This window comes from Oryx dammah, unplaced genomic scaffold (assembly GCF_014754425.2).
Source record: "Oryx dammah isolate SB20612 unplaced genomic scaffold, SCBI_Odam_1.1 HiC_scaffold_8, whole genome shotgun sequence".
Classification (NCBI taxonomy): domain Eukaryota; kingdom Metazoa; phylum Chordata; class Mammalia; order Artiodactyla; family Bovidae; genus Oryx; species Oryx dammah.
The window spans coordinates 14,989,102-15,001,979 of NW_024070192.1; the positions used below are offsets into that span (position 1 = coordinate 14,989,102).

Sequence of the window (12,878 nt, forward strand, 5' to 3'; positions counted from 1 at the left end):
GGAATGGGAACTCTAGTAAAACACCCCATACCTGAGACCCTTAGGATCTACATGCTAGGGGTAAAGATGAACCAGAAGTAAAACAGTTTCTGTAGTCTTAATTTGTGTCATTTAACTGGCCTAGAAAACTTTCAACCCGGAACTTGGATTGAACTGCTCACAGGTGGCAGAAGAAATGAAAACCCTCTCTGGGAAAAAAGAAAAAAAGATCATTTCTATACATATGTTCAACTATTAAATCCAGCACCCAAAAATAATTAGGTGTATGAAAAGGGAAGAGAATTAGCAGAATAATATGTGAAAGAAATCGTGGTAAAGGTCATAGGATTAGAGTAGCGTAGGCAATCTTTTCAGGTTATTAATGTAATACTGCAAAAATGTAGCAGAAAAGAGCTAGAGTCTGTGAGATGAGTGGTAGAGATGGAGGAAGTTGAGCACACAGGAATAGTTACAAAATTAAGAGTCACATTTGATGATCACTGTGTTGGAGAAGGTGACTATTTCCCTAACATCACTAGAGGTTATTGGTTGAGGAAATTCTCCTTTAGTTTTTTTCTTTTTAAAGTAACATGAGATTTCAATTGTTCAATCATGCATAATACTTTCTTCTCGTAGAGCTAAACCATAGTAGCTAATTACAAACCATACACTAAATGGTAGCATATGTAAGCTACTGAAGGATCTAAATCAAGAACTCTTGATGTGAGATCCTCTGATACACACTCTCCTGGAAGTCTATGAATCTCCTGAAATTGCATGTTTTAATAGGGAGGGAGTAAGGGAAATTTTCATTGTTTCATCATTCATTGCTCTGTGTGTGTGTGTGCTCAGTTGCATCTGACTCTTTGCGACCCCATGGACTGCAGTCCATTAGGCTCCTCTGTCCATGGAATTATCCAGACAAGAATACTGGAGTAGACTGCCATTTCCAGGGGACCTTCCCAACCCAGGGATCAAACCCGAGTCTCCTGCTTGGCAGGCAGATTCTTTACCACTGAGCCACCTGGTTTGCCACCTCCTAGAAAATGTGACCACTCCCTGTAACTGAAGCAGAGGTTGCAAACTCAAATGCCTTCAGGATATAAGCAATTTTAATACATCTGGTATGGCTAGCAGTAATGGCAGTAGGAATGAAAAAGAGCATGATGAGTTGTAGAATATACAGCCACCCTGAAAGCACTATATTTCTTTTCAATGTAATTGCTACATAGTTTCTGAATACCTTCTCTAGAAAAATTTGTCTGTTTTAATGACCCACCTCCCAGAATACTGGAAATAAAAGCAAAAATAAACAAATGGGATCTAATTAAAATTAAAAGCTTCTGCACAACAAAGGAAACTATAAGCAAGGTGAAAAGACAGCCTTCAGAATGGGAGAAAATAATAGCAAATGAAGCAACTGACAAACAACTAATCTCAGAAATATACAAGCAACTCCTGCAGCTCAAATCCAGAAAAATAAATGACCCAATCAAAAAATGGGCCAAAGAACTAAATAGACACTTCTCCAAAGAAGACATACAGATGGCTAACAAACACATGAAAAGATGCTCAACATCACTCATTATCAGAGAAATGCAAATCAAAACCACAATGAGGTACCATTTCACACCAGTCAGAATGGGTGCGATCCAAAAGTCTACAAGCAATAAATGCTGGAGAGGGTGTGGAGAAAAGGGAACCCTCTTACACTGTTGGTGGAAATGCAAACTAGTACAGCCACTATGGAGAACAATGTGGAGATTCCTTAAAAAACTGGAAATAGAACTGCCTTATGACCCAGCAACCCAACTGCTGGGCATACACACCGAGGAAACCAGAACTGAAAGAGACACGTGTACCCCAATGTTCATCGCAGCACTGTTTATAATAGCCAGGACATGGAAACAACCTAGATGTCCATCAGCAGATGAATGGATAAGAAAGCTGTGGTACATATACACAATGGAGTATTACTCAGCCATTAAAAAGAATACATTTGAATCAGTTCTAATGAGGTGGATGAAACTGGAGCCGATTATACAGAGTGAAGTAAGCCAGAAAGAAAAACACTAATACCGTATACTAACACATATATATGGAATTTAGAAAGATGGTAATGATAACCCTGTATGCGAGACAGCAAAAGAGACACAGATGTATAGAACAGTCTTTTGGACTCTGTGGGAGAGGGAGAGGGTGGGATGATTTGGGAGAATGGCATTGAAACATGTATAATATCATATAAGAAATGAATTGCCAGTCTAGGCTCGATGCAGGATACAGGATGCTTGGGGCTGGTGCACTGGGATGACCCAGAGGGGTGGTATGGGGAGAGAGGTGGGAGGGGGGTTCAGGATTGGGAACACGTGTACACCTGTGGCAGATTCATGTTCATGTATGGCAAAACCAATACAGTATTGCAAAGTAAAATTTTTTTAAAAAAGGAAAAAAAATAAAATTAAATGTAAGTCAGAGGCTAAGATAGTGGTCTGATATGTTTTCCATAGTTCTAGGTGAGACTGACCTCTCAATACGGAGGGTCTAGAGGGCAGAAAGGTGGGGAAGAAAGATCCCTGGAGGTGGATGAGAAAACGAGATCCACTTCAGGCTACCAATGACACAAGTTACTGTTAATCCTCAACTGAGGGGAAAAAAGTGCCTTAGTTGGGACAGATGCAGAGAAATCTAAGGAGCTTATAATCACAGGACTTGATGTCTTAGAAGGAGAAGTGAATTTCTATTTACCCTTCCTTTCACCTACTTCCTTCCTAATGACTGCCTTCTTTAAATTAAGTCACCTAGAACCTAAGTTAAAGAATCAGCTTTTAGGGCATCTCTCCAGTTGCAGTATTTAGATACCTAGCTTTAGGGTACAAAATAGGAGTTAGCAGTAACGTAACTTCCTTGGAAAATTCTACTCATGGATTCTTATTCATTTTGGTTTGCTTAGACTGGCTTTCAGAAAAAACTGTTAACAGATGGTAAACAGACCAAAAGTTTAATTTTTTAAAAACTCAGACAATATGCAAAATTTTGTATGGGGGTATAATTTTCTGGAGATATTCCATAAATTTTCTCAATAATCCATATATATAAAAATCATGTTATACACAATGAACTTACACAATATTATATGTAAATTATATCTCAATAAAGCTGGATAAGGAAAAAATGCTGCCTAAAAAGTAAATTTATCTACTGATAATCCTATACTCTTTTTACTAATCACTTACAGACATACAGAAACAAATGGGGGGAAAAATCACCTGAACACACACACGGTGGTTCTCCCTTGCGCTATTTGGGGATAAAATTTTTATAAGATTAGGGACTTTCTGCATCTTAAAAAATTCATTAGTTTGGCACTTAGCTTAGAGAAGAGGCTTTTAAATACTTATAATCTTCCATTATAACATCCCACTATTCTGATTCTCTCCCACTGGAAGAGAGAATCACTGTAGAGACAGGAAACATAGAGGCAGAAAGCACTCACTGCTTGGCAACTCTTACCCTAGAGTTTCCTTGCCTACATAATTGCCTCCACTGCACAAGAAATACTATGTGCACATCTATGTATGATGATGACTATTTGGCTGAAATGAAAAGCAGTATTAAAAGAATCTTAAATGTTTCATAAAAATCTGTAAGACCATTCATCACTGAATGCTCCTTTGGGTTTTAAACTGAGGTTTCCAATGGCTGTTTTGAATAGACATGTGTGAGATACAAAATACGGCAAAAATGCGTTACTTGTGCAATACAAATATTTCCATATTATTCCCGTATTGACCTGGATTTCCTTACCCATCATACAATTTATTTTAATGTGGAAAGTAAAGCAATTGTATACTCATTACAGTAGGAAAATTATTATCTTCAAAAGTCACCTTTGTCTACATGGCAAATGTATTCTTTGTTGGCCTCCCAATCTGAAATTTATGCTAGAACCTGCACATTAAAATAATGTGATGTAGTTACTCAGACTTAAAGAGAAAAACACCATTTTAGGAAGAAGTACTTCACTGAACCGTAACAGTAGAGATTAGGCAAGAGGAAAGACCTACAGACAGTTACTAGAAGAACAGCAAGGGAATTCTGAATATAAAAGGGAGGGATCCTAGGAATACTATGGAGACAAAGATGAGAAGGATTTGTGCTTCCAGAATACAGAATGAAGTGGAGTGAAAGTTGCTCAGTCGTGTCCTATTCTCTGTGACCCCATGGACTGTACCCTGCCAGGCTTCTCTGTCCAGGGAATTCTCCAGGCCAGAATACTGGAGTGGGTAGTTGTTCCCTTCTCCAGGGGATCTTCCCAACCTAAGGATCGAACTCAGGTCTTCTGCATTGTAGGCAGATTCTTTACCATCTGAGCCACCAGGGAAGCAGAATACAAAATAGCATGTATCACTATACAGAAAAAAACAGGAGAATTCATTGCTTCATTTAAACAACTTTCTTTAAAATTTCAATTGATTCCCATGAGTGTGAGATGGACATGGTGACTTGCATCTAATGAAGAGAATACAACAAAAAGTGATATGATGCCACTTTTGAGACTAAGTTATAAAAAACTGTCTCTCTCACCTCGCTCGTTCTCAGGAAGCAAGCTGCCATGGGTGAGGTCACCTGTGGATAAGCACTCATGGCAAGGAATTGAGGGTGGCCTCTGGTAAAAGCTGCAAAGAACTGAGGCCCTCTGTTCCAACAGCCCAGAGGAACCAAATCCTTCAACAAACATAAGCATAATAAACTTGAAAGAGGAGCCTCTCCAGTTGAGCCCTGAGATAACTACAGCCTAGGCTATTTTTTTTTAACTAATTTTTTTTTTTTTTTTTGATGATTCTGGCAGCTTGTGGGATCTTAGTTCCCCAACTGGGGATTGAATCTGGACCCTTGGCAGTGAAAGCATGAAATCTTAACCACTGGACTGCCAGGGAATTCTCTAAATTTAAATGTTATAACAAACAACTTCTAAACAAGGAAAAACAGAGAAACAAAGAGGATTTCAAGTGATTTAGAGACAAAGGATGGCAGTGGTGACGTCAAATACAGAATTCCTAAAATCTCTAGTTTCTTGAGTATCAAAACACAAGTCAAGAATATCTTTCTGTCTCTTCTTTGTTCCCACTGAATTTTTCATGAATACTGGGCTGCAGGAACATATATATATTGCGTAGGGAAAGAAGAACATAAAACTGCATTTTTTTCAAAAATAAATTTAGAATAACATATATATATGTGAGAGATGCTATTCATCATAATATCTGATGCTCCAGACATTGTGCTAATAAGTATCTTCTATCTTAATCAATCATCACAAACACCCTATGGAGTACATAATATTACTCTCTGTCCTTTACAGATGAAGAACCAGAAAATTAGGAAGACTAAATAATAAAAGTTATACAACTAATAAGTGGCATGATTAGACTTAGCCGAGTTTATATGATCCTAGGGCTATTTATCACTATTGAAAGCTGCCTTCATTAAAAAAAAAATAAAACAACCAAAACCCACAAAGCTTAGAATCTATACATAGACTGCTTATGAAAACAGGCCAGTGACAGCAGGTTGTAGGCGCAACTTCATCCTCTTTGTGAAGTGCTCTCATAAAAAGGATAATGATAATCGTATCCACAGCACTTTTTTCAGTATTTATTTATTTCTTTGGCTGCACTGGATCTTAGTGTGGCATACAGGCCTCTCTCTAGTTGTGCACATGCTTAGTTGCCTCACAGCCTGTGGAATCTTAATTCCCCAACCAGGAACTGAACCCACATTCCCTGTATTGGGAGGCAGATTCTTAACCACTGGACCGTCAGGAAAGTTCCACACATAGCATTCTTAGAGGACAAGTAGTAAAGGCTGCGGAACACTTTAACGTAGCTAAGATTTATTAAAACTAACTCTGGACCACATAATTGTCATTATTTTATATATTTTAATTATTACATCTTCACAGCACTCCTATGATACAGGTAATATTATAATCCCCATTTTACAGATAAGGAAATTAATCATTGTAAGTAATATGCCCAAAGGCATACAAGCGTCAGTATTTGAACACAGGCAGCCTGGCTCTCAGGTCTGCAGTCTAAACTAGTGCATTTCACTGCCTCAAAAAACCCAAAGATAGACAGGTTTTAGGGTTAATAAAAAAACTTCCATTTGGATATCTAGCTAAATTACAGATCTAAGCACCATACTTACAGGCCAAGTCTGTATAATTTGTGACGCAAAATACCTTGAGAAGAGTTAATCTAAAGGTCAGTTAAAAGACAGTTAATGGGGGAGGGAAGGACAGGGAGTTAGGGGTTAGCAGATGTAAACTAGTATACAGAGGATGGATAAACAACAAGGTCCTACCATAGCACAGGGAACTACATACTCAACAGCCTGTGAAAAGCCATAATGGACAAGAATATTAAAAAAAGAAGGTCTATATGTATATAACTGAGTCACTTTGCTGTACAGCAGAGATTAGCACACATTGTAAATTCACTATATTTTGATTTAAAAAGATGGTTAATGTCTTAAATAATGATAAAATGTAAATCATGAAAACAACTAAAAATGTTCAAAGTGAAAAGTTCTATTCAATAAAGCACCTGTCCACTGAAAGAACTTTCTAACATGTTAAGAACTTATTAGTTGATAAAGGAGTATGTGGATGAAAAGCTATTCATTCTCTTATTCTAGCTCTTTGGTGTGCTTATGCTCATAATCAGTTTTCAGGCAGCATCTCTCATGCTTGAAATATACTGAAATCATTCCTGTTTATCTCTCTGCTTCCTCTCTCTAGTTGTTATACGGACTTTCACATCCTGGTTAGGGCAGCGCTGCAGTGCATTTCTACCTTCATTTGATTTGTAAGTTTGTCCACTACCCAACATTTAGGTGGGGTTTTTGTTGTTGTTGTTCTAACAGTTGTACCATTAACAACCTTCATTTCATTTCAACATTTATAACAGCATTTCTTTTCTCCTTCTTTTTGGGGGCGGGTAGTGGGGAAAGACATGTTACAGATCACTTTGAGAAGCTGTTATATTAACAGAAGTAAGTAAAGTCGCTCAGTTGTGTCCAACTCTTTGCGACCCCATGGACTGTAGCCTACCAGGCTCCTCCCTCCATGGGATTCTCCAGGCAAAAGTACTGGAGTGGGTTGCCATTTCCTTCTCCAGGGGATGTTCCCAACCCAGGGATTGAAAGAAGTACATACGTGCATGTAAAACAGTGTTTGTATATAATTTTAAGGGGTTTAGAAACCCTTCACCCCAAAACTCACCAGTTTAACTCTGGTTAAAAATCTTGCAGTATACCTGTGTTTTCAACACAGTAGACATAAGAAACACAAATACAACATAATAGAAGCTGTGAATTACAAGAAAAAGGCTCCTGGTACCCATAAACCAATCAAAAACCAGACAAAGGGTTTTATCTCTAAAGTATAAAATTCACAGCAAAGTAAAGAAGAATGCCAAACCATTTGGAATAAAGGTAACATCTGATAATGTTTTCAGGAAAAAAAAAAACAAACAACGGAAGATGAGAAAACCGATCATCCTTTTCTTCTAAGTGGAATGACTGTGACTACACAGGAGTTGGGAAAAGAGGAATCAAGGAACTACTCACTTTATGTGAAATATTTCATCATGTACAGTGGTTTGCACTTGTGCTATAGAGTACACAATGCTGTTAAGAAATCCAAATGAAAAGTCTTTTATGAATGAAACTATATAAATATGAATATGCACCTTCAAGTAAGAAAGTATCATAAAACTCTCTTCCATTCTTGGGTTTCAAATACATCCTAATTTTGTTGTCCCCTTAAATAACATTGTCCTTTGAAGGACAGTGCCGTTTTTTAAAGAGGTTCGAAAGGATCTATTACAAAAAGATTAATCTCAAATTCTTCTGAAAGTATCTGCTGTGGATAAAAGCCTGTCTATTTTCAGAACTCTGTCTGGACTTTGGCTCTTAACCTTGCACATGTATCAAAAGTCCTATAAAACTGTCAACTTGGCCTGGCATCTGTATCAAGGTTCATTTCTACACCTGAAATTATGTGTTGTTAAAATGTGCAACATAAAAAGCTTGAAAAAACTAAGAAGGAATGTTGCTATCCTTTAGCGGCATCTGATTACTGAAAAATCTCAATACAAACTCCCTGCAGAAATTTTAGAAAAGAAAAGTATAATGATGATGATGATGATGAACAACAGGAAGGGTAATACATTTCTTATTTATTTCACCTCAGCTGAGCATTTGTCCTATACATTATTTTACTTAATCTTAACAACTCTATAAGATTTATTGTTTAAAAAAGAGCTGTTTTTAATCACAATCCTACAAGGAATTTATGGCTATGAATGTTACATGTAGTCACAAAGCTAGTAGGTGACAGAGTCAGGAATTAAATGTAGAGTTAATTTCAGAACCCGAGCTCTCTGAAACTAACACATACTGCCCAATAAAGAAAAGAAAAATCACCTGTAATCCCACCAGCCAGCTACAACCACTGCTAACATAAGATAATGTTCTTATCTCAAGAATGCTACTCTCTCCTCTGACAACAAACAGAATCCCAATTCTCTCCCTCTTTAGGCAACAAAGTTTGGTGTATTCTTCTGGATATTTCCCCCTTTGAATGTGTATTCAAGTATCTATGCAAATATATATTTAATCTGTTAAATCATCAAGTAACATCATGTTATATGTAATGTTACTGTGATTGGAAACTGAGGCATGAAGAAATTATACAACATGTTCAAGGTCACAAAACTACTAAGGGGAGGGCTGTAATTGAGACACAGGCAGACACATTCTAACTAAAAATGACCCTAAGCCTTTACATCTTGTATTTCCTGTTTAAAACCACTTTAAGATCTTGTGTTATACACTCAGGATCATCACTATAATAACAACAAAATTAGCTAACATTTATAAGCATTCACTATAAAATAAGCATTCTGCTAAGTGTTCTGTATTTACTAATCTGATTTAAGATTACCATTTCCATTTTTACAGATGAGGAAACTGAAGCTGAGACAAGTTAAGTGACTTGCCTAAAATCACACAGCTAATAACCAATGCTGTAGGCAGAAAAGTTAGAGGGTAGGACGAGTGTGTTCTCTTATTTAGGCAATTGTTTTACTGAAATCACTGATATCAGTTGGTTACCCTAGAAAGAGAATACAGCCTTGTCTCATACTTAAAAACTGAATTTTCTACTTTTTAATTTAAGGGTCAAGCAAGGGATGCTTATAGAATTTTACACAATAATAGAGTTAGGGGCACTGTATTTCTGGACTACACTGTGTCCACTTCAAGAGTTCAACAATAAATCCTGCTTATACCCTCACACAAATCACTTAAATTCTCTAGGTCCTAATTTCCTCACTGTAAGACGATTATCAAACACAATTCGCTTGACCTCCCCGACTCGGGAAGTTCAGTTATGTAACATCATCGATCATCTCTATGGTTTCAGTTGCAGAACCAAAACACACTGTTTACTCATACTGTTCCTCACATTTTCTGCATACAACAAATCTGATTTGAGGGATAGTAAAACTTAAGTATTCTAGAATCTAATGCTATATAGACTGAATCCCTCAGTTTATTAGACAAATAATCTGGATCAATACCTAGACCCCATTGTAGCTTTCCCCAGCCCCTGTAGACCAAACATGAACAACTTGCTCTGATTTGATCCACAATTTCCTTTTCCTTGCAGGACAACACTGAAAACTAGTTACAGGTACACAGATACCATGGACCAAAAGACAAACCAAGGAAAATACATGTCCATTTCTCAGAAATAAAAGCTTTCTTCTTCCCACCTAAAATACAGACACCAAAATGTTGAGGTCTGGATAATAAAGAAACAACGTCACCAATTACTACTCAGAAGTCAACAGCAGAATGAGCCTGATGGGTTGCAGCCCGCAGCCACCCTGTAACCCAGCTGGTTCTCATAGTGTGGCACCTCATCCAGCAGCTTCGGCAGTAGCTGAGAGTTTGTTAGAGAAGCAAATTCGCAACCTACCCAGGCTTATTGAGTCTGAAATTCTGGGGCTGGGTCCCACAATCTGCCTTTGAAGAAATTCTCTAGGCAACTCTTGCTGCTGTGGTTGTTTAGTCTCTAAGTCATGACAGACTCTTTGCAACCCCATGGACTGTAGCCCACCAGACTCCTCTGTCCGTAAGATTTTCCAGGCAAGAATACAGGACTGGGTTGCCATTTCCTTCTCCGGGGAATCTTCCCAACCCAGGGACTGAACCTGTACCTCCTGCATTGGCAGGTGGATTCTTTACCACTGAGCCACCAGAGAAGCATGCTAAAATGTGAGAGCCAGGGCTCATATGCTTGTTGCCTCTGTGACATATACTCTTTCTCCAAATTTGCATGTGATAATAAATAAAGCAGGAAGATATCAGATCACTAGTTTTAACTGCATTATTATGTATGAGTATATCATAAAATATTAATATGATCATTATTCTGCTAGTATATCCTATGTAAGAGAAATTCAGAAAGAATGGATTATTTGTTTGTTTTATGAGTATACTAAATTTACTTGTTTATTGTTAATTTTTGGTAGTATGTAGAAGATTACAGCTTCAACCCTCAGGTCACTAATCTTATCTCTGCAGAAACTTATTTTCACAGAATTTATTATAAAAGAACAAATCACTAAGATGTTTCTATGTCTTAAATCTGCTTCAGATAAGAAAAGGAGACTGCAGAGCATGGCAGTTAACATTTTGGCAATGTGTTTTAGTTTCTTCCTGGTTTTCTGAAAATGTTAATTGAGGTTTAGTTTGGTTCAGTTCCAATTCAGTGAAGATTCATGTTTGTGGAAAATATACGTAAGTAATAACATGGACAAGATTTTTCACAGTGATTCAGCACTGGCATTCTAAATAACAGCAGCTCCCTTGCTTCTTGACAGTAACAATCACTAGATTAGATTAAAGATGTCAGATAGGCAATCAGGAAGTGAAAAATTAGTCCCCCCACACTAAATCTGATTTGCAAATCTGAAAAAGAAAAGATCTCTCTTTTCTTCCAAACCTCTCTTCCAAACCTCAATGCAGGAGTAGAGAGTCAGTGCATTTAATCATTTTACTTTATTATACTAAAATCTGCATGAAGAAATGCAGAGCATCATACCCCAATGTCCAAGAAACGCGACAGTGCCTCAAAACAGGAATTCTTTTAACAATGTGCTACTGCATCATTTTAGGATGCTACTTTGTTCCTTTTAGAAACAGAAAAGCTAGTTTCTAATACCTACCTGTGATTGATTTAAAAGTGAAAGTCATTTACAACAGTAGATGAAGACCAAGGTTCTGCAACTTGAAAGCGAAATCCCCAAGGTCTTTCAATATTCAAAGCTGGTTCATAAAATCAAATGTCTCTGATTAGGTTTGCCTCAAGTTTTTTGCCTCCTGTCTTTTAAAAAAAAAAATACATGTCTTACCTGGCTTCAGAGGTATACTAGCCTGACATTTCAGATTACAGCTACTGATATCTTACCCAGAACTAGAAATCACCTTATTCTGCTAATCTCTAGTACGGTAAATATGTAGTAGTTGTATCCACTGTGGTTTAACATTGATTTTAATGAGCAGGAATAAACAAAAGACCTAAAAACAAGTCTTCTAAAGTTCTTTACTGAAGCTCTGATCTGTATACTCAACTAGAGCTGTGAACATTTCTAACATAGCTCTATAGACTCACTGTAGAGTAAGTGTAAAGGATGTTGCCAAGCAACTCATCTAAGTTTGGAAGAATCTAAGCATTGATAATGAGTCTGTGTCAGCTTGGCTCCCACACAAGAAGGGTTTTAGTGAACTCCCACATGTGCTTACAGGCCATTCATGAGAAGAGGTATTTCTAACAGTGAGTGTCCAGGAGTCCAAATCAGGAAACTGTAACTTTTTTTTCCTAATTCAAGTATAATGTATCCAACATCACAACTATTTTCTATAACTGTTCAGAAAACCAATAGGGATTATGGCAAAAAAAAAAAAAAAAAAGATCATATGCAAAGGACTAGGGTTGAATCGACATTTTTATTCACACTTGAACACTGATGAGTGGACATGGCTGAAGCAAAATTTCTTCAAGTATCTCAGGTCACACAAATCACCCTGAGAATTTATCTACCAAATTATTTTGATTCTTTTGAAAATTATCCTTGAAGCTGTTTTCAATATCTACACAATTATATCAACAATCAAAAAGGATGTTCAGTAGAAACTGCTCTAATAAGGAAAATACACAGTCAGTTGCACAAGAGATAACAGCTGTGATTTTATGAATAATATACATGCAAAACACTGCTCTGTTGGATGGGCCTAGTCCAAACCTCCCTCTTTCAAAGCACATACTTCGCATGCACGCTTACCAGGGCAGTATGCATCCACGTCCAGTTTCTGAGCTGAAGTGAGGGTTGGTGAGCCAAGCTCGGATTCTGGAATTCGTGGGCTCTCAACAAACTTTGCCTTCCTCAGAGGGGCTAAGGACAAAAAAAAAGAGACAGAGAGAGAGGGAGAGGGAAAAAAAAAAGAGAGAGAGAGAGAGGAAAACAGAAAGAAAGGAAGAAAAAGGAAAGAGAAACAGGGAAAGAGAAAGGAAAGAGAAACATAGAGGGGTCATGAGTAAGGGGAACAGCAGGCAACAGATGGAAGCACTTAAATGAACGACACACTCTGTCAGACTCAGATCAGGTTACCCTATTTTTTTTTTTTTTTTTGTGCCAGAAAAAAATTAACTGCATTCTTCATAGAGGAGATGGGTCTTGTTAAAAAGTCACTGCAAACTGGAAAAGCTAAAATCTAATCATCAAAACTATGAGTGTAAGTTGTAATTCTCTAATCTATTACCT

General features: G+C 37.4%; 1 protein-coding gene across 1 annotated transcript in view; it reads right to left on the minus strand.

The window, feature by feature from the left end:
- TANC2 (tetratricopeptide repeat, ankyrin repeat and coiled-coil containing 2) overlaps positions 1-12,878 on the minus strand; it is a 361,965-nt gene that overhangs the window by 174,742 nt on the left and 174,345 nt on the right. The window contains exon 5 of the mRNA XM_040245030.1: positions 12,399-12,509. Coding sequence (XP_040100964.1) covers positions 12,399-12,509 — 111 coding nt within the window. The remainder of the gene's footprint in view (positions 1-12,398; positions 12,510-12,878) is intronic.